The sequence below is a fragment of the Oncorhynchus clarkii genome, chromosome 17 (assembly GCF_045791955.1).
Source record: "Oncorhynchus clarkii lewisi isolate Uvic-CL-2024 chromosome 17, UVic_Ocla_1.0, whole genome shotgun sequence".
NCBI lineage: Eukaryota > Metazoa > Chordata > Actinopteri > Salmoniformes > Salmonidae > Oncorhynchus > Oncorhynchus clarkii.
Genome location: NC_092163.1, coordinates 52,397,020 through 52,423,269, shown reverse-complemented (window position 1 = coordinate 52,423,269; position 26,250 = coordinate 52,397,020). Strand labels below are relative to the sequence as shown.

The following is a 26,250-nucleotide window of genomic DNA, read 5'->3' as shown; positions in this document are numbered from 1 at the left end:
CTCCACCAAATCACATTTAAAAGTACATATATAAAACTAATTACAGGAAACTGCAGAAAAACAATATTTATTGCTCATGCATTAAATTACAATTCACATTAGGAAGAAAAAAAATCATTTACATACATGTACACATCTTATTCATACCTTAAAACCTGTGAGCAAAAGTCCATTTTGAAAAGTTGGAAATGTACTGATTCAATGGCCCAAGAAAGTCCCTTTCATACATGGTTTGCCCTCTGGGAACGTGAAAAGGAAAGTACAGGTAGTAATGAAAGGCTAAAATGGAATCCTATAAGGTAATGGAATAAAGTCACTAGAAGGATTGAGGAACACCGCTAAACAAACCCTAAAAACATAGACTCGTGTTACTGCCATAAAAATGTCTCCAGTCTTCTGGGTTTGACAATGTGTGTCAAATCAAACAAGGACACACTGAGCAAAATCATAACACTCCAATTCACATGACACTTTACAAACTGAAGAGAGAATAAGAAAACATTGTGAAATGTACGCTATGCCAAATAGCAAATCAGAAACAACTGGTGATTACATAAGTCAGTGGTTGTGCATCGATATTAGAAATACAATTAATTACAGCTACAGCAGTGCCAACTCGGACATCCCAGACTTCACCTACTGTAACCAAAACAGCCGAGTTGCTGTGGTAGCTTCCAGTACTAATATATATTGTTCCACTGTGACATACATGATCTTTTGATCCATGATTGGCTTGTTGTGCTTTATAGACTCCAGCCCTATAAGGATGATGGGGGAAAAGGAATGCTGCTCAGTTAAGGGACAGGGTGGAAAGTTTCCGACTCCTCTCTCCAGTGTCTACAGACCAAATGGGAGAGAACGGGTAGGGAATGGATCTGTCTGAGAAATGGATAATTGATCCCCTTCACATAACTAGACATCATTCCTTCACTGTATCGGTCCATCACCTGCGCCAATAGAGGAGGGACACTAGGTTGTGTTGGGCCGCTCAGAGTGGACAATGGACATACAGCTCCACTCCATTGGCCGCTTCTTGTTTGGTTTTGGCTTGGTTTAAAAAGTGTCCCTATGTGTCTATATTGCTGAATTGAGAAAGTCAATGGGATTCACATTTTTGTGCAGAGAGAGATCCTCATGTTCAAGACGTACATTTGTACAGGAGGGGTTGTTGACAGATTCCTATCTTTCCCTCTCCCACGTCACTCCTATTTCTTCCTCTCCTCCAGGATCATCCTCCTCTCTATTTATCCTCATCTTTTTGGAGGAGGCTTCCCTTCATCACTCCTTCAAGCAGTTCCTGAAATACAAACACCAGATAAATCACTTTATTTCACCTTAAAACTATTTAATTCCTTTAAAACCACAAAACAATTGTAAAACATTGCTTCCCAGGGACTGAGTTGAAACTTAATGACATTCACATCGTTTTCATTTGATTCATCAAGGTCAGTGCATAGTGCAGGTTTGTGTTTACCCTTGTCTCCGTCTCCATTAGTGAGCACCAGTGCCTGGAGGATGTCTGAGAGAGAGACGATACCCTTCACCACCTCCTGCTCATCAACCACCACCAGCCTGTGCACCTGAGAGAGAGGAGACAAATCATAGGTTACACAAACTAAAGGCTTTAGCAGTTGTTCCACCTTCAAGTAAGGTGATGTTGACTTAGCAATGGCAAGGTTAGATCTCGACACCGGTGTATATATTACATTATGATTGTGTGTACTACTTGTATTGACCTTGACAAACTCCCAAGAAACTGTTTAAATTGTGGACCCAAACAGTAATAGAATGTGTATACACAGGCGTCTCCGTCTCTCTCACCTCTGCCTCTACCAGTCTGTTTATGATGGACTCCAGTGTGTCGTGTGTGTTGCAGGTGAGCACTCCCTCAAAATACTGAGAGCGGTGCTGCAGGGCTTTGGTCACAGTCACATCCAGGTTGTTGTACGTCTTCTCTGCAGCTAGGTTCTGTGTGGGGGACATTATTACTTCTATATGCTGCTTGTTTTCAGTTCTCTTTGCCCGTCTCTCAAACACCCACAATGAGCTAAAACTATATTTTCTGCTGATCAGTGACTATACTGTTTAAATACAGCTGTCCAGTACTTACAATGACATCAAATTTGGAGTAAATGTCCACCACTCGTCCTGTGTGTTGAGAGAGAAAGACATGAGCACATTAGTACTACATACCATATCAGGGTCAGAAGTCATATTTAACCCTTCATTCAACAAACTGTCCCCCCCTTACTCACCATTGTCATCGACGACAGGCAGGGCAGACACTCTCTGCTCCACGAAGATGCCCAGTGCTGTGTAAAGAGGTGTGTCAGAACGCACCACTGCAATCTTATGGAATGTTCCGATGCCCAGTTCCTCTAGAGTCTGGCCTAAGAAAGCAGGTTTCGGCATCTCCGATATCTGGGAATAACACAAGGTTACACTAATGTAAGTGTCTTGGGAAAAAAAATCACACAAATTAAACACAGTATATTACCTCACCACAATCAATAAACATTGGGGTGTGGATTTCATTAACAAGGCCTACAGACCTAGAACTGCTCGTCTTAACTTCTCTCCTGCCGAGAAAGCAACCTTGAGATGTCAAGGAACAGCGGGTGATAAAACGTGGTGAGAGAGATGAACGGGGAGAGCGTGAGAAAGAGGATCACAAAAGAGACTCACAAAGAGCTTGAGGAACTTGAGGATCCTCTTGTGAGTGAGGATGTAGAGGGTGTTCCCTGTCAGAGGGTCGATCACAGGCAGTCTGTGGATCTTATTCTTCAGCAGAGACGACACGGCGTCATACAGACTGAAACAGGGAAGGAGAAAGGGGAAATTAAAATACCTTTGTGACCATATCAGGGCCCTTTCAGACAAACAGTGCCAGTCAGTAACTGAATTGAGCTCTGGCTACTTGGACCAACTGTCCAGTGACAACCCTCACCATGGCAGTAGACCTACCTTTCATTGGGGGATATGCTGACTAGGGGCTTGAAGGAGTCTTGAAGGTAGACTTCTATGATGAAGGAGAACAGAATAGGCACTAGTTAGCCTTATGCCAGTAGATGATCAGTCATTAATTATTACAGTTACTAAATGCCCTTACCTCTCCACGTCTCTATCTTGTGCTCCTCCAGCTCGTATATCTGTACCTGAAACATTAAAACAGGTGAAAATGCTGACTAACAGAGCAAGGGTAGTGAGAGGCATGAATGTCAACTGTTCATTAGATATGATGTAAGTGCTGCAAATCACTTGTCGCACCTTTCCAACCTCCACCACCACTGATATGATTAAAATGTGACATTGAGATAGGGAATGCTATAAACATTCAAACATAGAAACAGTGGAAGACGAGGGCAGCCTGAAAGCTAGGCCTTACCAAAGGAGACTTGTAGTAGCGATGGAGGATGTTGATGAAGTCTGTGATGGTCAGCATGCCTGCAGTGAGAGATCAGCAGGAGAACAGAGTCAACTCCACTCATTGTGCATTATTAAAAATGAAATACAAAAAACACCCAAAAGCCCAGGCAACAATGGACTGTCTATCTCACCTACAAAACACTGCTTCTTACAGTCCCAGAGTGGTGCTGCTCTCACCCCATTGGACACCAGAGCGAAAAATGCCTTCTTTACCTACGGAGAGATAAACCAAGTTATACACAAACACAAAGCAGCGTCTTGGGCCTAGATTAATTTGACAGGAAAGAGTTCAAATCAGGATGTGGTCTTGCCTGCAGTGAAGTATCGAACACCACCAACTTGGAGCTGGTAGGGACCAAGTCATAGCACCGATGAGACTTCATAAACCGGGTGTAGACATTATAATCCGAGTCTGAGGAGAATGAGGACAAGAGGGAAACGGGTTCAATTTACTGTGCATTCATTATATACATTTCAATTGTCATTTTTTTTTTTTTTAGAGCTGCCTCAATAGATTCCAACATTTGTCACAATATTACACTTTGAGGCTTCCTTCCTACACAGGCAACATAATACTTTCTACGAACTCAAGTAAATATATATATTTTTTTAAATCATAAAAAAAGAGCAATCCACTCAAAACCAATAATTGCTATCATTTACATTCCTTAATAACTAATATATGAGAACAACATTTTTGGTGAACATAGGTTTTATTTTGTTGTTATAATACAATTGAGGGCAACTTGAGAATCGTTGTGGATATCTATTGCAGCTAAATCTACTACCAAACACACAATGCAGTGCTCTCCCTCTGGTCAAGCTGGAAAGCTAACAGCTACACACATGAAAATGTTTTTGGAGCCCCTGGTTTAGACCACGTTTCCCTCGTGAGTGGGTGTTGCCTTGGCAACAACACTCTCACAAACACATAGTACAAGGAGGACTAGTCTGGGTACCAGTCTTTTTTAGCTAACATTCCACTCCTGTCATTTGCCAGAGAGACTGCCTTTAAGCAATTTCAACGTTCAATATGCAGCCGGATGTCCGGCGCAGTTGCTGATTAGTAGTTGGAGAGTTGGAAAATGCAGTGCAGCAATGGTAACTGTGTGTATTACTCTCATCCCTCCATCCCAGAAATGATTTCCCCATATGAGATTCTACCCTATGACAAATAATGTCAGTATACAAAAAGTTATTGCTCACGTAAATCCTTTAAATCATATATATCTTTGGACAGAGGTCAGTCACATTTTTAGGATATTCAGGTCAACAGAACCCTGACCTTTGACCTCTAGGGTACATATCAGAATTGCCTGTATAGATTATTTTAAAAAGAAAACCCTGATACATTTGAATCTTTGTTTGACACGTGGTTCTTCTGAAAGGTCACAAAATTACCTACATACAGTGCCTTGCGAAAGTATTCGGCCCCCTTGAACTTTGCGACCTTTTGCCACATTTCAGGCTTCAAACATAAAGATATAAAACTGTATTTTTTTGTGAAGAATCAACAACAAGTGGGACACAATCGTGAAGTGGAACGACATTTATTGGATATTTCAAACTTTTTTAACAAATCAAAAACTGAAAAATTGGGCGTGCAAAATTATTCAGCCCCCTTAAGTTAATACTTTGTAGCGCCACCTTTTGTTGCGATTACAGCTGTAAGTCGCTTGGGGTATGCCTCTATCAGTTTTGCACATCGAGAGACTGAAATTTTTTCCCATTCCTCCTTGCAAAACAGCTCGAGCTCAGTGAGGTTGGATGGAGAGCATTTGTGAACAGCAGTTTTCAGTTCTTTCCACAGATTCTCGATTGGATTCAGGTCTGGACTTTGACTTGGCCATTCTAACACCTGGATATGTTTATTTTTGAACCATTCCATTGTAGATTTTGCTTTATGTTTTGGATCATTGTCTTGTTGGAAGACAAATCTCCGTCCCAGTCTCAGGTCTTTTGCAGACTCCATCAGGTTTTCTTCCAGAATGGTCCTGTATTTGGCTCCATCCATCTTCCCATCAATTTTAACCATCTTCCCTGTCCCTGCTGAAGAAAAGCAGGCCCAAACCATGATGCTGCCACCACCATGTTTGACAGTGGGGATGGTGTGTTCAGCTGTGTTGCTTTTACGCCAAACATAACGTTTTGCATTGTTGCCAAAAAGTTCAATTTTGGTTTCATCTGACCAGAGCACCTTCTTCCACATGTTTGGTGTGTCTCCCAGGTGGCTTGTGGCAAACTTTAAACAACACTTTTTATGGATATTTTTAAGAATTGGCTTTCTTCTTGCCACTCTTCCATAAAGGCCAGATTTCTGCAATATACGACTGATTGTTGTCCTATGGACAGAGTCTCCCACCTCAGCTGTAGATCTCTGCAGTTCATCCAGAGTGATCATGGGCCTCTTGGCTGCATCTCTGATCAGTCTTCTCCTTGTATGAGCTGAAAGTTTAGAGGGACGGCCAGGTCTTGGTAGATTTGCAGTGGTCTGATACTCCTTCCATTTCAATATTATCGCTTGCACAGTGCTCCTTGGGATGTTTAAAGCTTGGGAAATCTTTTTGTATCCAAATCCGGCTTTAAACTTCTTCACAACAGTATCTCGGACCTGCCTGGTGTGTTCCTTGTTCTTCATGATGCTCTCTGCGCTTTTAACGGACCTCTGAGACTATCACAGTGCAGGTGCATTTATACGGAGACTTGATTACACACAGGTGGATTGTATTTATCATCATTAGTCATTTAGGTCAACATTGGATCATTCTGAGATCCTCACTGAACTTCTGGCGAGAGTTTGCTGCACTGAAAGTAAAGGGGCTGAATAATTTTGCACGCACAATTTTTCAGTTTTTGATTTGTTAAAAAAGTTTGAAATATCCAATAAATGTCGTTCCACTTCATGATTGTGTCCCACTTGTTGTTGATTCTTCACAAAAAAATAGTTTTATATATTTATGTTTGAAGCTTGAAATGTGGCAAAAGGTCGCAAAGTTCAAGGGGGCCGAATACTTTCGCAAGGCACTGTACAGTGCCTTCGTAAAGTATTTAAGACCCCTCGACTTTTTCCACACTGTTACGTTATAGCCTTATTCTAAATTTGATAACGTTTCCCCCCCACCCCCATCAATACACACAATACCCCATAATGACGAAGCGAAAACAGGTTTAGAAATTTTAGATGATATTTTGGTTATTTAAAAAAAAAAAAACTTTACATAAGTAATCAGACCCTTTACTCAGTACTTTGTTGAAGCACCTTTGGCTGTGATCACAGTACTAACTATTTAGCAGTTTAAGGCTGGGGGGGGGGGGCTGTTCAGGGTCCTGTTGGTTCATCGGTACTGTTTGGGCCTGAATGCCTTTTGCCTCCCGACTCATTGAATTAGAAATTGAAGTAATGATGGCTGTTCTGATGTTAAAACCTGTTAAGTCTACCCCTTCCTTTTTCGAACATTCTGTTAAAAATCGCGCAACTTTTCAGCGACCTGCTACTCATGCCAGGAATATAGTATATGCATATGATTAGTATGTGTGGATAGAAAACACTCTGAAGTTTCTAAAACTGGTTAAATCACGGCTGTGACTATAACAGATCGTGTGTTTCATCGAAAAACGCAAGAAATTGTCGTCATTGTCGTCATTTTCCAGGGACTTTTTTCTTGGTAAATCCAACTAACTGGATTCAATTTCTTCCGGTCTCCACCAGGATGTTTTGAATGTACACATTGGCAGCCATTGATTTGAAGACGAGGAGCTATTGAATATACATCGCCCTGTAATCATTTTGATAGATTATAAACGTTTACTAATACCTAAAGTTGGATTACAAAAGTATTTCGAAGTGTTTTGTGAAAGTTTATCGTCGACTTTTTTAATTTAAAAAAATGACGCAGCGTTTAAAAACAATGTTTTTTTCTGAATGACACAGCTTCCATAGAAAGCTATTTTGGGTATATATGGACCGATTTAAACGAAAAAAAGACCCAATAGTGATGTTTATGGGGCATATAGGAGTGCCAAGAAAGAAGCTCGTCAAAGGTAATTAATGTTTTATATTTTATTTCTGCGTTTTGTGTAGCGCCGGATAAGCTAAATCTTTGTTTACGTCGCATTCAGGCATTTTGAGGTGTTGCATGCTATCAGATAATAGCTTCTCATGCTTTCGCCGAAAAGCATTTTAAAAATCTGACTTGTTGGCTAGGTTCACAACGAGTGTAGCTTTATTTCAATACCCTGCATGTGCATTTTGATGAACGTTTGAGTTTTAACGAGTACATTTAGCATTTAGCGTAGCGCATTTGCATTTCCAGGTGTCTACTTGAGACATCTGCGTCTCAAGTAGGAGCAAGAAGTTAAGAAGCTCTTTTCGGTGGCGGAAACATTAGTTACAAAAAAACTAAGATCATCGCTAAAAATACACAAAAACAGCACAATTGGTCAGGAGCCCGTAAAATGGACGCTGTTCCTTCCAGCTGACATCCCATGACCATATCCATTCTACATGTTTGAAGTTGAAATATTGCACCTATTGATCAGGACATCTTTAGAAAATCAGCGATTCAGACAACCTCTTGGGCATATTCTTACCACAATTTTGTGGATAATGTAACATCTTTATATCTGGCACATTTAATTGAATATTCAACATCACTATGAACATTTTAAGATATTATTGGGCAAACTACAATTGTATTTCATTCAGCTATGGTTATGCCAAAATTGATCCAATTTTCAATTCCCCATTGAGTTGTTTGAAGGCCATATTGGAAAAAGTATTCTGTGGGGTTAATTTGTGAATCCTGTGATGGCCCTTTATCTACAAACCATTTTAAAACCCTGTTCTAGCTGTGTGTGCAATGTGGTGCCTTTATCAACAAATTCACAATCCAAAAACATAGCTGAACCACTAAATAGAATTCTATAGCCTCACTAACACCTACAGGGTCATTGCGTTTTGGTACACCAGAAATACATTAATTTCCAATGGAACCATGCGTTTGCCTTGCAGCATTGCATTGCAGAGGCAGTTGCAGTGTTCTGTGTGGCGCATACGCTGGATTTATCGAACGTATTCAAATGGTATGTGTACACGGCTTGACAGAAATGGTGGCATATGGTGAATGATGAACTTTTGTAACACATCCAGATGATGCTGTGTACCATTTTGAGCAATGGCGCTGTAGGTGTGATTGAGGTGTAAGCTAAGCTTCCACATTCTAATGTCAATGGCACAATATGGGCTGTGTTTAAACAATAGTTGTAGCAGGTGCTTTCAAAGTTAGTTAAATTATAATTTATTTTAAAGTAATTTCATGACCTTTCAGAACCACTTGTCAAAAAGATAAAAATGGAAACCCCGATACATTTTAAAGTGATTTACACAGTAATTTTGATTTGTACCCTAGAGATGAAATATCAAGGTTATGTTGACCTGAACATTCCAAAAATGTGTCTGATGGACAGATGTGAATCTAAGTTTTCCATTGATATATTATTAAAAGAGGATAGATGCGGTAAAGAAGTCAGCACGTGGGGGAAAGATCCCGAGTCTCTTCATTGCCTCAAAGAAAAATGTGCCTACCTTAAGACTAGAAATCGGAGTAAAATACTTGTATGGATGTCAAGCACAAATAGGGTTGCACATTTTGGGGATTATTCAGAGGTGGAAACTTTCCGTGGGAATATAAGGGAATTACCGGAAATATGCAAATTAATACCATTTAAAATGTAGATGTTTTTTTGCATTGGATATATTTGCCATATCATATGGAGACAGAAACAAACTTTTAACCTTATGATGAATAGACAATTGCAAATAATTAAATCCTCCAATAGAAATAAAACAATTTAGTTACGAATTGAACTTTAATGAAATGAGTTGACTATTCACATGTGATGATTTCATGGAACAACAAAAGGGAATATGGAATGATCCCAACGATCCATCGCATTTTCAACATAAACTCAGAAAAAAAGAAGTCCCCTTTTCAGGACCCTGTCTTTTAAATATAATTCGTAAAAATCCAAATAACTTCACAGATCTTTATTGTAAAGGGTTTAAACCCTGTTTCCCATGCTTGTTAAATAAAGGTAAAATAAAAATAAATAAATAAAAATAAATGAACCATAAACAATTAATGAACATGCACCTGTGGAACAGTCATTAAGACACTAACAGACTACAGACGGAAGGCAATTAAGGTCACAGTTATGGAAGCTTAGGACACTAAAGAGGGCTTTCTACCGACTCTGAAAAACATCAAAAGAAAGACGCCCAGCGTCCCTGCTCATCTGCGTGAACATGCCTTAGGCATGCCACAAGGAGGCATGAGGACTGCAGATGTAGCCAGGGCAATAAATTGCAATGTCTGTACTGTGAGACGCTTAAGACAGCGCTACAGGGAGACAGGACGTACAGCTGATTGTCCTCGCAGTGGCAGACCACATGTAACAACACCTGCGGGACAGGTACAAGACGGCAACAACAACTGCCCGAGTTACACCAGGAACACACAATCCCTCCATCAGTGTTCAGACTGTCCGCAATAGGCTGAGAGAGGCTGGACAGAGCTTGTCGGACTGTTGTAAGGCACGTTCTCCCAAGACATCACTGGCAACAAAGTCGCCTATGGGCACAAACCCACCGTCGCTGGACCAAAAAGGACTGGCAAAAAGTGATCTTCACTGACGAGTCACGGTTTCGTCTCACCAGGGGTGGCGGTCGGATTCGAGTTTATCGTTGAAGGAATGAGCGTTACAGGCCTGTACTCTGGAGCGGGATCGATTTGGAGCTAGAGGGCCCATCCTGGTCTGGGGCGGTGTGTCACAGCATCATCGGACTCAGCTTGTTGTCATTGCAGGCAATCTCAACGCTGTGCGCTTCAGGGAAGACATCCTCCTCCCTCATGTGGTAACCTTCCTGCAGGTTCATCCTGACATGACCCTCCAGCATGATAATGCCACCAGCCATACTGCTCGTTCTGTGCGTGATTTCCTGCAAGACAGGAATGTCAGTGTTTTTGCTCAGTTTACATCTGTAAAATGATAGTCTAGAAACTAAAGTTTTGGTTGTCTTCCATGTCTTCTCCCTGGACCTCCTCAATATCCACCTCTTGAACATCAGACTGAGGCTTCATCTTCACGGTCACTTTCTAATCTAGTTAAGGATGGCTTGTTGTCAGGCTCAAAAAGCCTCATATTTGCCCGGATGGTCACCAATTTTTCAATCCTTGTATTGGTCAGCCTGTTGCGTGCTTTGGTGTGTGTGTGTTCCCAAATAAGGACCAGTTGCGCTCTTAGGTGGCTGATGAGATATGTTGGCACGACTGCCATATTGCATCTCCATCCCATCCGCTACAGAGTAAAGCGGCCATTGTTCCACCCGGTGTTATGGAAAACCCTCACAATCGGTTGATATATTATCGAATATATATTTTAAAAACAACCTGAGGAATGATTATAAAAAACATTTTACATGTTTCTGTGGACATTATGGAGACTATTTGGAATTTCCGTCTGCGTTGTCGTGACCGCTCTTTCCTGTGGATTTCTGAACATAACGCGACAAACAAACTGAGGTATTTTGGGTATAAAAAATAATCTTTATGGAACAAAAGGAACATTTGTTGTGTAACTGAGAGTCTCGTGAGTGAAAACATCCAAAGATCATCAAAGGTAAATGGTTAATTTGATTGCTTTTCTGATTTGTGACCAAGCTTCCTGATGCTAAGTGTACATAATGCTATGCTAGGCTATCGATAAAATTACACAAAGGCTTGCATTCTTTCGCTGTAAAGCATAATTTCAAAATCTGAGACGACAGGTGGATTAAAAGGCTAAACTGTGTTTTGCAATATTGCACTTGTGATTTCATGAATATGAATATTTTTTTAGTAATATTATTTGACTGTGGTGCTATGCTATTCAGCGGTTGCTGATGAAAATGATCCAGCGACGGGGATGGGTAGCGTCAAGAAGTTAACATCCCGTTCTTAGCTTTCCATGGAAAATTTCCAGAAATTTAACAGAAAGTTTACGACCCTAACACATGTTCATGTCATTGTTACCAATCAACTGCATTAAATTTAAAAACGACTGACTAGCACCACCGATTTCTGTATGCTAGCTATGCTAACCAGCTTTTACGAACGGGAGTTAGCATTTAGCAGTTACTTCTAAACCTGAAAAGGGACAACTTCTACATGTTCAGCAGTGAAAATAGCCAAATCGGACTTAAGTAACCACATTGTGGGCCTGTTACAATACATAAATCATGATGGATTTTGCGAATATCCACTTTTTTGAATATGCACCAATTTGGTCAATGAAATGCCATTGACTACTTTGCTGCAACTATACGTGAGCAAGAACATGTTGTATACTGACATTGGGACTTTACACTATGATAAAAATAAAATTAAAATAAAAATGGCCGGGAGGAACAAAACAGTGATAACACAGAAAGCTACCATTGCTGCACTGCTCTGACATTTTCCAACTCTAGGGACATAGACCTTGAAAAACAACAGACATTGTTGGCCCAAGTGAGCCCGACGGCCCAAATTTGGGGGGCTGGCTCATGGACTATAGCGGTCGCCTAAATGCACTGGAGTAGGCTAGGTCTAATATATAGTGCCTTCAGCAATAATTCATAACCCTTGACTTATGCACATTGTTGTGTTAGACTGAAATAAAAAAAAATGCTGACTAAATACTTCTCACCCCAATCTACACACAATACCCCATAATGACAAAGTGAAAACATGACATTTTTACAAATTTATTGAAAATGAAACACAGGAATATGTAATTTACATTAAGAAAAAAAAAAAAAAATAACAGTCTATTTAAGGTCCCACAGTTGATACCCACATACCTACACGTACGCTACGGTCACAAGATGCAGGCCTCTTAATTGTCCCTAGAATTTCCAAGCAAACAGCTTGAGGCAGGGCTTTCTCCTATAGAGCTAAATTTTTATTTTTTTTAATTTATTTATTTCACCTTTATTTAACCAGGTAGTCAAGTTGAGAACAAGTTCTCATTTACAATTGCGACCTGGCCAAGATAAAGCAAAGCAGTTCGACACATACAACGACACAGAGTTACACATGGAGTAAAACAAACATACAGTCAATAATACAGTATAAACAAGTCTATATGCGATGTGAGCAAATGAGGTGAGATAAGGGAGGTAAAGGCAAAAAAGGCCATGGTGGCAAAGTAAATACAATATAGCAAGTAAAACACTGGAATGGGAGATTTGCAATGGGAGAAAGTGCAAAGTAGAAATAAAAATAATGGGGTGCAAAGGAGCAAAATAAATAAATAAATTAAATACAGTAGGGAAAGAGGTAGTTGTTTGGGCTAAATTATAGGTGGGCTATGTACAGGTGCAGTAATCTGTGAGCTGCTCTGACAGTTGGTGCTTAAAGCTAGTGAGGGAGATAAGTGTTTCCAGTTTCAGAGATTTTTGTAGTTCGTTCATTGGCAGCAGAGAACTGGAAGGAGAGGCGGCCAAAGAAAGAATTGGTTTTGGGGGTGACTAGAGAGATATACCTGCTGGAGCGTGTGCTACAGGTGGGAGATGCAATGGTGACCAGCGAGCTGAGATAAGGGGGGACTTTACCTAGCAGGGTCTTGTAGATGACATGGAGCCAGTGGGTTTGGCGACGAGTATGAAGCGAGGGCCAGCCAACGAGAGCGTACAGGTCGCAATGGTGGGTAGTATATGGGGCTTTGGTGACAAAACGGATTGCACTGTGATAGACTGCATCCAATTTGTTGAGTAGGGTTTGTTGAGTAGGGAGGCTATTTTGTAAATGACATCGCCAAAGTCGAGGATTGGTAGGATGGTCAGTTTTACAAGGGTATGTTTGGCAGCATGAGTGAAGGATGCTTTGTTGCGAAATAGGAAGCCAATTCTAGATTTAACTTTGGATTGGAGATGTTTGATATGGGTCTGGAAGGAGAGTTTACAGTCTAACCAGACACCTAAGTATTTGTAGTTGTCCACGTATTCTAAGTCAGAGCCGTCCAGAGTAGTAATGTTGGACAGGCGGGTAGGTACAGGTAGCGATCGGTTGAAGAGCATGCATTTAGTTTTACTTGTATTTAAGAGCAATTGGAGGCCACGGAAGGAGAGTTGTATGGCATTGAAGCTTGCCTGGAGGGTTGTTAACACAGTGTCCAAAGAAGGGCCAGAAGTATACAGAATGGTGTCGTCTGCGTAGAGGTGGATCAGAGACTCACCAGCAGCAAGAGCGACCTCATTGATGTATACAGAGAAGAGAGTCGGTCCAAGAATTGAACCCTGTGGCACCCCATAGAGACTGCCAGAGGTCCGGACAGCAGACAGCTCCGATTTGACACACTGAACTCTATCAGAGAAGTAGTTGGTGAACCAGGCGAGGCAATCATTTGAGAAACCAAGGCTGTCGAGTCTGCCGATGAGGATGTGGTGATTGACAGAGTCGAAAGCCTTGGCCAGATCAATGAATACGGCTGCACAGTAATGTTTCTTATCGATGGCGGTTAAGATATCATTTATGGAAGGGTCTGCCTACCCATGTAGGCAACCTTTAAGTCTTTACTGAAGACTCATCTCTTCAGTGGGTCATATGATTGAGTGTAGTCTGGCCCAGGAGTGTGAAGGTGAACGGAAAAGCTCTGGAGCAACGAACCGCCCTTGCTGTCTCTGCCTGGCCGGTTCCCCTCTTTCCACTGGGATTCTCTGCCTCTAACCCTATTACAGGGGCTGAGTCACTGGCGCTCTTTCATGCCGTCCCTAGGAGGGGTGCGTCACTTGAGTGGGTTGAGTCACTGATGTGATCTTCCTGTCTGGGTTGGCGCCCCCCCTTGGGTTGTGCCCTGGCGGAGATCTTTGTGGGCTATACTCGGCCTTGTCTCAGGATGGTAAGTTGGTGGTTGAAGATATCCCTCTCGTGGTGTGGGGGCTGTGCTTTGGCAAAGTGGGTGGGGTTATATCCTTCCTGTTTGGCCCTGTCCGGGTATCATCGGATGGGGCCACAGTGTCTCCTGACCCCTCCAGTCTCAGCCTCCAGTATTTATGCTGCAGTAGTTTATGTGTCGGGGGGCTAGGGTCAGTTTGTTCTATCTGGAGTACTTATCCTGTCTTATCCGGTGTCCTGTGTGAATTTAAGTATGCTCTCTCTAATTCTCTCTTTCTCTCTCTCGGAGGACCTGAGCCCTAGGACCATGCCTCAGGACTACCTGGCATGATGACTCCTTGCTGTCCCCGTCCACCTGGCCATGCTGCTGCTCCAGTTCCAACTGTTCTGCCTGCGGCTATGGAATCCTGACCTGTTCACCGGACGTGCTACCTGTCCCAGACCTATTATTTGACCATGCTGGTCATTTATGAACACTTGGCCATGTTCTGTTATAATCTCCACCCGGCGCAGCCAGAAGAGGACTGGCCACTCCTCATAGCCTGGTTCCTCTCTAGGTTTCGGCCTTTCTAGGGAGTTTTTCCTAGCCAACGTGCTTCAACACTGCATTGCTTGCTGTTTGGGGTTTTAGGCTGGGTTTCTGTATAGCACTTTGAGATATCAGATGATGTACGAAGGGCTATATAAATAAATTCGATTTTTGACAATGCATGTCAATATACAGGGGCTCCCGAATGGCGCAGCGGTCTAAGGTACTGCATCTCAGTGCTAGAGGCGTCACTACAGACCCTCAACAGTCTATACAGCACTTCACCAATCTGGGCTTTATGGGAAAGTCGCCAGACAGAAGCCACTCCTGAAAAAAAGGCACGACAGCACGCCTGGAGTATGCAAAAAGGAACATGGATGACTGAGCATAAGGCAAAATATTCTGTGGTCTGATGACAAATGTAACTCTATAGTCTGAATGCAATGCACTGTGTCTGTCACAGCTCATCACCCATCTAACACCATCCCTATCGTGAAGCATGGTGGTGGAAGCATAATGCTATGGGGATGCTTTCCAGAGGCAGGCACTGGGAGACTGGTAAGGATAGAAGGAACAATGAATGGAGCCAAAATGTGACAGACTGGCTCAAATCGGTCTTATGTTGGAAAATTTGAAATTGTGTTCTTTACATTGGATAACAGTAGAGACTCTGCTACAAAATGGTACAGCATACACTACAGTTGAGGAACAATGGGAAAGTAATTCTGATTTTAAAGTTGATAAACTTGTAAACTCACTTTTGAAAAAATTGCCTTTTAATATTTTGGTACTACTATTGGAGAGACGTTCTTTGTCCTACACCCATTCGGCAACGTTCACACCCCCTTAAGGTTTAGCCCCACCCATCTCTTTAAGGGGGAATAGAGATACTAAGGGCAGGCATTTATTTCAAGTACAAAGGAAAGGACAGCAGGAATGGACAGAAGAAGCTATTTTTACAAGATTAATGGTGGGACACTGCCAGTTGAATAAGTCCTTAAATCTGATAGGAAAGCATCCAACAGGAAAGTGTGCTTATTGCCAGGAAACAGAGACCATGGAGCATGAATTGCTACAGTGTGGGCAGTATCAGAGGGAAAGAGAGAGGCTGAGATATAGTATGAGGGAGAAAGGGATAAAGGAAATTAGATTAGAAATAGTATATTGAGTATAAGATCATTAGATATAGTCTATATAATTTCTTCCTGTCTCTCCAGCTGGCGGTAATGCACCATAACGTTGGATGCCAACCGCCGATAAAGCCCACCAAAGAAGAATCTCTTTAAGGGTTAATCCAAGCATTCTGTACTAAACAGCAGCAGTCAAGCACCCAAGCTAACTTTCTAGCTACTTCCAGATACAAATCAGAGAACAGCTCACTGAACATTACTCGCCCTAGCCGAGCTGGTTAGGCTGTTATGTTATCCAGACGTTGGTGACTGCAACTGTGTTATCAGATTGTCCGTTTGTAAATTCAGAGCGTTTCGCTCTCTGGAGCATTCAGAGCGCACACTGGACGCTCTGGCCGAGGAGTAGGGTTGATCCGAGTAGTCAGAACGGCAGTCAAGCAACCAAGATAACTGGCTAACATTGGCTAGTTTCCTAGCTACTTCCAGACAAATGAGAGAACACCCCACTGACAATTTTAGGCTGTTTTCATGTTATCCAGTGTTGGTGACTAACTGCTGCTGGCAACAGTGTAATTACGCTTTGTCAAAATTAGAAACATGTAATATCTGAAAATGTAGCTAGCAAGACTGTCATTCATGGATGGACTCATCTCCTGTCGGATGCCAATGAACTATAATCCCAACTCATGACGTTACTACCCTGCAGGCAGCTAAACAACCAGGTTCAATGTTAGATAGCTAACATTAGGCTATAGCTAGCTAAGCAAACGGGTCTGAGATACGGATAATAAGATCATAAACGTAACATTAGCTAGAACTATGTACTATCTGAAAATGTAGCTAGCTAGACTATTTTACCAATATACATCATTCACGGATGGACGCTTCTCCTGTCGGATGCCATGGTTTCCCTTAGTTTGAAGCTGTAATCCGGAGACAGGTGTTTTCTCCATCCCCTTAGCTATCATACTCAAATTCCACTGATTTCAAAACTGGGTCCTCCAGAAAGTGGAGAGCAACACTTATGCAATTTTACTACACAATAAAACAAATTTAAAAGCTGCGTTAGACGGGATTACCTACAAATACTGACCAGCTCAAATAGACAGAAGCAGATAGATATATGGCACACTTCTAGGCTCGTAATTTAACAATTGTATTTGTATTTACAGGTGGCATACAAGTTTCTTATTAAGTTTGTTATTAAGGCACATGAAAGTTCACAGCGTAGGTACATGACGTAATGATGCCATGTAAAATGTTGTGCAACACAGCATTCCAAACCTAGCCCAATGTCTGCTGTGTGGAACGAGCAGTCAACAAGTCGAGCAGTCATTTGAAAGTGTGAGAACATTTCAGCGAGACAACTCAAAAGGCGAAATCCATTAATAATGCCAAAATAATGGAATTCATTGTCCTTGACAATCAACAGTTCTCTGTCGTGGGTGATGTTGGCTTTCGCCGACTGGTCGAGCTCTGGTACACACTACCAAGTAGAGGTCGACCGATTAATCGGAATTGCCGATTAATTAGGGGCGATTTCAAGTTTTCATAACAATCGGAAATCTGTATTTTTGGACACCAATTTGGCCGATTTTGTATTTTATTTTATTTTTTACACCTTTATTTAATCTTTATTTAACTAGGCAAGTCAGGTAAGAACAAATTCTTATTTTCAATGACGGCCTAGGAACGGTGGATTAACTGCCTTGTTCAGGGGGAACGACAGATTTTTACCTTGTCAGCTCGGGGATTCAATCTTGCAACCTTACAGTTAACTAGTCCAACACTAACCACCTGATTACATTGCTTTACATTGTAAGCCAAGGTAAGTTGCTAGCTAGCATTAAACTTATATTATAAAAACAATCAATCATTATCACTAGTTAACTACACATGGTTAATGATACTACTAGTTTATCTAGCGTGTCCTGCGTTGGATATAATCGATGCGGTGCGTATTCGTGAAAAAGGACTGTCGTTGCTCCAATGTGTACCTAATCATAAACATCAATGCCTTTCTTAAAATCAATACACAGAAGTATATATTTTTTTAACCTGCATATTTAGCTAAAAGAAAACCAGGTTAGCAGGCAATATTAACCAGATGAAATTGCGTCACTTCTCTTGCGTTCATTGCACGCAGAGTCAGTGTATATGCAACAGTTTGGGCTGCCTAACTTGACAGAATTTTAAGTAATTATGACATTACATTGAAGGTTGTGCAATGCAACAGGAATATTTAGACTTATGGATGCCACCTGTTAGATAAAATACAGAACGGTTCCGTATTTCACTGAAAGAATAAACGTCTTGTTTTCGAGATGATAGTTTCCGGATTCGACCATATTAACGCACGAAGGCTCGTATTTCTGTGTGTTATGTTATAATTAAGTTTATGATTTGATAGAGCAGTCTGACTGAGCGGTGGTAGGCACCAGCCGGCTCGTAAGCATTCATTCAAACAGCACTTTCGGGCGTTTTGCCAGCAGCTCGTCGCTGTGCTTCAAGGTTTGCGCTGTTTATGACTTCAAGCCTATCAACTCCCGAGATTAGGCTGGTGTAACCGATGTGAAATGGCTAGCTAGATAGCGGGGTGCGCGCTAATAGCGTTTCAAACTTCACTCGCTCTGAGACTTGGAGTGGTTGTTCCCCTTGCTTTGCATGGGTAACGCTGCTTCGAGGGTGGCTGTTGTCGATGTGTTCCTGGTTCGAGCCCAGGTAGGAGTGAGGAGAGGGATGGAAGCTATACTGTTACACTGGCAATACTAACGTGCCTATAAGAACATCCAATAGTCAAAGGTTAATGAAATACAAAATGGTATGGAGAGAAATAGTCCTATAATTCCTATAATAACTACAACCTAAAACATCTTACCTGGGAATATTCAAGACTCGTGTTAAAAGGAACCACCAGCTTTCATATGTTCTCATGTTCTGAGCAAGGAACTTAAACGTTAGCTTTCTTACATGGCACATATTGATTGCACTTTTACTTTTTTCTTCAACACTTTGTTTTTGCATTATTTAAACCAAATTGAACATGTTTCATTTATTTAAGGCTAAATTGATTTTATTGATGTATTATATGAAGTTAAAATAAGTGTTCATTCAGTATTGTTGTAATTGTCATTATTACAAATAAATAAATAAAATCGGCCGATTAATCGGTATCGGCTTTTTTTGGTCTCCAATAAATCGGTATCGGTGCTGAAAAATCATAATCGGTCGACCTCTACTACCAAGTGCGCTATTTTTCAGATGTTGCCCTACCGGAGTTACACAGTAATAGCGTCACTACTATTAGCTTCACAACATACATACTATGGAACACCGTTTGGGACTGTCAAAGCTGTACAAAAGAAGTCTGCAAATAAGCAAACACTGGTCACGAACGATGTATTTACAATACCGCGTTGGTAATAAAGCATAATTTGTTCGACCGCAACTTCTGGGGTAGCTAGCTTTGGCACCTAGCTAGCACCAATACAACCAGCCTGAAAACAATGACCAGTAGAAACTGCAGTCATTTTCATTATTCTTAGCAATGATTTAGGAATCTTTGTGAGTAAGTACTAGCTAGGTTGCCACGTGTTGTTCACCTATTGAAATTGAACTTCATGTCATGAAAATAAATAGCCAGCCAGCTACTTAACCCTGTTGCCCAAAGCTAGCTTGCATCATCTTGCTAGTGAGGCTCAACCAGACCGGGTTATGTGTTGTGAAGCTAGCCACAATAGGGATTAGGCACAACAGTGGAATTTGCAGTTTGCCTTAAATAAAAGCATGTCATTGACAGTGAATAAATGAATGCAAATAGAATAATGCCATACCTTTACTTTGAATGTTAACCGCAAAGTCCACTATTACGGCTAATCGTTATTGTGGCTAGCTTCACATAGATGGGTCCGACCACCATTAATGAAATAAGAACAGTCTTATAAATTAGGGTTATTTTAGATGATGAGACCTAGCTACATAGTAAGCTAGCTAACTATAGCTACTGAAACAGATTGTTGTTTTGCTATGTTTTTGGGGAAGAACATTGCCTGCATCCATGATCTAGCCAGCTCTTTTTTTAATGACAACTTTACCAGCATCATGTCATACGTATCGATGAATCGTTGCGACATATGAAATACAAGTGAGTGTAATCAATGTGTAATAACTAGATAAAAAATGTATGAACGCGTTAAATTATTATGTGACGTGCAGTCATATTCAGGTCCTGATGGGTCAAATAGTGTTATTTGACGTGTATCTTTTTTGACACGCAAAGGCGTTCCATAGAAATCCTGGTTGAGAATGAAACGACTGAACAAATGAAAAAAAACAGCACAGCAAGTAAGTGAAATAAATAGGTTTTGATTATGTTTTACTGGTAATGGGGACATATGTAAACGCCAACAAAGTAACTTTTTGGTCAGTGTGGTGTGTGTGTGTGTAACCTTTAACTAGACAAATCAGTTATGAACAAATTCTTATTTACAATGACGGCCTACCCCGGACAATGCTGGGCCATAGAACTCCCAATGACGGCCGGGTGTGATACAGCCTGGAATCAAACCAGGGACTGTAGTGACACCTCTAGCACTGAGATGCAGTGCCTTAGACCGCGGCATCCATGGGTGTGTGTTAACTATTTAACTGTAATAGAATGCTTAAAAAGGCAGCAAAACTTTTACATCGGTTATCGGTACTGTTTTTTTAGGCAAGGAAAATATCGGATATCGGTATCTGACAAAAATGTTATATCGGTGCATCACTAGTTAGAATGTTTCCAATCAAATGTATTAAGTTAGAACGTTTTCCTATGAGACTAATTTGCATAAACATTGATAAATGATAGCAGTGAGGGGTTTTGAAATCCGGATCAAATCCTCTGACCTCATCAAGATTAACTTTGGCAAATGACAAGAGTGGAATGTAATAGCTGAACAGAAAAGGCAACCAGGCTAGAGGACAAGTAGTCTTGAAAACATGACCATAGACATAGTTCCTCTATGCCAAAAGAGTCCATCATTGAAACCAGACCATAGCCACTGTGTTGCCTAGGGTCGGGTTTTCAAGACTAGAGGACGAGCTGGGAGGAGGAAAAACACATTGCGCGATGGTACTTGAAGGAATAAATGAGCTGAATAATTTGCTCCACTGTTTAGTTGTCAGCAAATATATACTTTGTAATGCTGATCGGCGGATAGATATGCCCATACCATCTTTTAACCGATTTGGCAATCTGGAGTGTAGGTAGTTGTTTTAAAAGCGTTATGAAATGTGATAGGGGATAACAAACAATCTCCATTGACGGGAACCTTATGACATAGCACGTCACATTTAATTTCTAGGGTGGATTATCCATTTAACAATTTCTCACCATGCATAGGATTAAGATTGCACCAGCATGCATACCCTAGCTATTTATCCTAAATGATAGCTACAGACAGCAATGAAAGGATAAATAGCTAGGCTATGCATTAAAAGTAAAATATGGTTCTTTACCTTCTAGAAGTGGCTCCTTTTTACAATCCACATCATCAACAGAAAGTGGCATCTGAAAGAGGGTCAGAGTATAGGTTCATTGATTCATTTTAACTACACTTAACACATTTATAAATGCAAGATGTAAAGTGCCAGTCCCATGTTTCATAAGCTGAAATAAAAGATCCCAGAAAAATGCACAAAAAGCTTATTTCTCTCATTTTGTGCACAAATTTATTTACAACTGTTAGTGAGCCGAAATAATCCATCCATCCATCAAGAAGCTGATTAAACAGCATTATTACACAGGTGTACCTTGTGTTGGGGACAATAAAAGGCCACTCTAAAATTTTGTTTTGTCACAACGCAATGCCACAGATGTCTCATGTTGAGGGAGTGTGCAATTGGCATTTGACTGCAGGAATGTCTACCAGTGCAGATGCCAGAGAATTTAATGTTAATTTCTCTACCATTGGCTGCCTCCAACGTTGTTTTAGAGAATTTGGCAGTACGTCCAAACAGCCTCACAACCGTAGACCATGTTTAACCACACCAGCTCAGGACCTCCACATTCGGCTTCTTCACCTGCAGGACCATCTGAGACCAGCCACCCAGACAGCGGTTTGCTGATGTCAATGTTGTGAACAGAGTCCCCGATGGTGGCAGTGGGGTTATGGTATGCGCATGCATAAGCTATGGACAATGAATACAATAGCATTTTATCGATGGCAATTTGAATACATAGATATACCGTCATGAGATCCTGAGGCCCATTGTCGTGCCACTCATCCGTCACCATCATCACAATTTCAGGGAGCTGAATACGGCCCAGTTCATCCATGGTCTGCATACTCACCAGACATGTCACCCATTGAGCATGTTTGGGATGCTATGGATTGACATGTACAACAGCGTGTTCCATTTCCCGCCAATATCCAGGAACTTAGCACAGCCATTGAAGATGACTGGGACAACATTACACAAGCTACAATCAACAGCCTGAGGCAAATGGTCACACCAGATACTGACTTGTTTTCTGATCCAGGCCCCTACCTTTTTGTGGGCATCTCTGAACAACAGATGCATATCTGTATTCCCAGTCATGTTTAATCCGTAGATCAGGGGCTAATGAATTTACTTCAATTGACTGATTTCCTTATTTTAACTATAACTCCGTAAAATCTTTGCAATTGTTGCAGGTTGCGTTTATATTTTTGTTCCTTGTAATTGCTGCGAAATGCCAAGGAAATGAAATCACTTATGTTTCCTCTACATGAACCCAGTGCTTTTTATTTTACCACCAATGTGTTAGTCGTGGCTAATCATCGCCTTCTTTATATCAGGAATATGAACTAGCGAACATACTGCTGTCTGAAAGTGGTTCAATCATGTTGGTTTGCTATTCCTAACCCAATATGTAACAAACACGTGGGAGTCATTGCCTAACTGTCCTTGTCTCATTTAGATATAAGAACCTTTGGACAGAAAGGTAACGCGTTAGCAAACAACAGGCTTAGCTGGATCACACTAAATGAGAACTTGTTCTCAACTAGCCTACCTGGTTAAATAAAGGTGAAATCAAATAAAATAAACACTAGCTAGGATAACGTTACTAGACAGTTCAGTTCCTGCTGTCAATGTAGCGTTAGTTAACACAATAGCTACCCAACGTTAGTTCACCTAGCGAAGTAGAGTAAGATTAAAACTTCTGGACGCTGACATAACTAGTAGGGCTTGACAATGTCAATAGCCAACGATGGCCACCAATTTGGTATGTTAAAAGTATCCATGATGTAAACTAGTTAGCGCTAAGAAGTGAACGTTACTGACTGAAATGTGACAACGACATGGATGCAACAAATTAACGTTAGCTAGCCACTACTAATGAGCTTGGTACGCTGACCAGTTACGAAACACTACCACAGATAACGAAGTTGAACTTGCTAGCTGTAGCTAACTAATATGTGTCCGCTTGAACGTTGCTCGAGGTGTAAACTACTTACACACTCCATTTTCCATTCACTGTCTCGTCCTTGCTTGGTCCTGTAATGTAGCGAAGTAAACAACCAAATGTTCTTCTCACGCCGGACTTTTTCCCAAGGTATCTGTTTATTAAACTTAGCTGGACTGATAGCGTGAAATGAACGAGGAGAAAGATGCCTTGGAATGACTGGAACTCCCCCGGAAGCGCGAGAGATTGCGATTGCCCCCTCTAACAGTCCTTCCTTCTGATTGCGCATGACCGTGAAGAAAGGGTGAGACGGGGTAAAAGGGGTAGCCTGGGTACCATTCTATTTAGCTAACATTCCATTCCTTGCCACTCCTTGTCATTGCCAATGAGACTGGCCTTTTGGCAATCTTCAAATATGAACATTATATCATTAATGAGCTCGAGGAGAGCAGTGGATTTGATCCTGTTTCGATAACCCTCCCTGCTTTCATCCAATCACAATGTTTATGGAAATTAGACTGATAAGAAAACGTACTAAATGAATTCATACATTTGATTTGAAACATTCTAACATTGGGCATTCTAATGGAACACATTTCATTGTAACATATTGGGCGTGGGGAGAACAGAGGATTTACATGTATTGCATTTTTACCACCAGCCAAAGCTCTCACCCATTCAAACATCCCCGCCAGTTCGCTGTAAGCAAGCGCAAGGTTAATTCATAGGCTGGGCTATTATTCCAGCATTCGTTTGCTATCCTATATATATGAGGCCTTGCCTAAGTGACTTTAGGCGACCACCACAAATGCCAGCCAGAAACAAAATACATATTTTTTTGTCTGACGCACGTTTTGTGACAATGAATTTAAGTTTAACGTCCCCAAATGCAATGCACTATAATTAAATATGCGATAAAAAAGTATCCTGACTAAGCCTCTTTAATGAAACCCTGGCTGTTGAAATGGGCAACAGATCGCAAAGCAGGGAATCCCCAGACTGCAGCCAACAGTGGTGAGCCTAGGTTTTGAATAGGCCTATGGTTTTAGGAAAGGAGAAATATGATTTGCTGTGTCTGAGGTGTGCTTGTGGCTTTGATTGATGGGACCTTTTCGACTCGGGAGATACGTAGGTCAAAAGCTATGTGTCCTCCGAAACACGAACGCACTACTTCTTGACACAATGCTTAATCCAGAAGCCAGCCGCACCAATGTGTGGGAGGAAACACTGTACACCTGGCGACCAGGTCAGCATGCATGCGCCTGGCCCGCCACAGAAGTCACTAGAGCGCGATGAGACAAGGAAATCTCGGCCTGCCAAACCCTCTCCTAACCCGGGACAATTGTGTGCTGCCTCATGTGTCTCCCAGTCACAGTCAGCCTGGGATCGAACCCGGGTCTGTAGTGACGCCTCAAACACTACGATGCAGTGTCTTAGACCGCTGTGCCACTCAGGAGGCTACCGCAAATTGATTTTAACAAACAATTAGTCCCCCAACAAATGCGGCCCTCGATTGAATTCCAAAATCCCGATGTGGCCCTCGAGCCAAAAAGTTTGGCCACTCCTGTTTTAGGGTGTGTGTGAGTTTGCTAATTCTCTCTTATGTCCATTCACAAAGTCTGTCTGGACTCCATCTCCTAATAAGAGAGGAGGGATAAATATAATGGAAATGAGCATAACAAATTGTAAAAATGTAAGCAAGTCATGTTGATCAGCAGCATATAATAATAATAATACATGGGATTTATATAGAGCTTTTCAAGGACCCAAAGTCGCTTTACAATTATAGAAATGAAAAAGAAAAACAACAAAACAGCAGTCAAAACACAACATCAAACTAAACAAAACATGAGTAAAGAGAGGGGTGGGCTCAAAGAAGGGAAAGAGTGTGACGTATCAGTGTATGGAGATGGTAAGGTTGGGAGTTTAGGGTAAGGAGCGGGATTGGGCGTATGTGCAGGGAACTGTGGCGAATGGCGACCCGCCATTTTGAGCCCCACCTGTTTTGCAATGTTATTTTGGTATTTATACATGTCACATATCAGTTTGCAAACAATGTAAAAACAAAAATAAATGATTGGGTTAATGAAGCGGCATACAAACATGGTCTGATTTTTGCTTTCTTGAGTAAGGCAGCTCCAAAAGGCAGGTGTTTCAGACTAGCTCAGTGCTTTCTGTGGTGGTGGGGCAGCCAACGGAAAATACAGCGTGTAGGGGTTGGTAATGATCTCTAGTTGCGTTGTGATTTGCTCTGTGCTCTGTCACTCACGGGGACAGTACGTCACCGCAAAATCTACGGGTAGAGCTAGAAAATTCAAGCCCCTTGGGTGCTGCCATAGTTACATTAGAAGTGCCCATCCATGAAGGCTCAAGATCATTGGCCATAGATAAAATGACGTCAAATCACATTATATCTACCGTAGCTTTGATTGGGCTGATCATGTCAACATCATACTTTCAAAATCTTAGCTAGCAAGCTAGCAGTCATCATCATGAATCAAGTTGACAATCTACTGGGAAATCCTTTTCAAATGAAGGGAAATGATGAAGAGAAATTATAGATAAAACGTACCGGTGCTCATCGGCCATTGGACACAACAAGTTGGAAATTGCAAATTCAACAATAAGTTGTTTGGAAGGAATCAGTGGCTAACTGCAAGCATTACAATGCCTGCTATTCAGTGTAGTGGGTGTGTGGTCGAATTCTGGCATTAAGGGTCTCTTTTCCAAGCTTAAAAGGATAAACATTCAACATTGGCCATGCTGTCAATCCAGCATGACTTCAGCCACGCTCAAAACAACTGGAAACTCGGAACTGGGAAA

At 41.4% G+C, this 26,250-nt stretch overlaps 1 protein-coding gene across 1 annotated transcript; it reads right to left on the bottom strand.

The window, feature by feature from the left end:
* Window positions 1-51: 51 nt before the first annotated feature.
* On the bottom strand, window positions 52-23,710 carry LOC139371079 (5'-AMP-activated protein kinase subunit gamma-1-like). Its single transcript, XM_071111130.1, has 13 exons — window positions 23,480-23,710; window positions 21,498-21,549; window positions 3,738-3,838; window positions 3,558-3,639; window positions 3,386-3,444; window positions 3,110-3,155; window positions 2,965-3,019; window positions 2,686-2,812; window positions 2,256-2,421; window positions 2,111-2,148; window positions 1,822-1,968; window positions 1,475-1,580; window positions 52-1,297 (listed from the first exon to the last, which is right to left on the bottom strand). Exons 1-13 carry the CDS (start codon window positions 23,486-23,488, stop codon window positions 1,287-1,289), a joined length of 999 nt encoding a protein of 332 aa, XP_070967231.1. The 5' UTR covers window positions 23,489-23,710; the 3' UTR covers window positions 52-1,286.
* Between the last annotated feature and the right edge of the window lie 2,540 nt (window positions 23,711-26,250).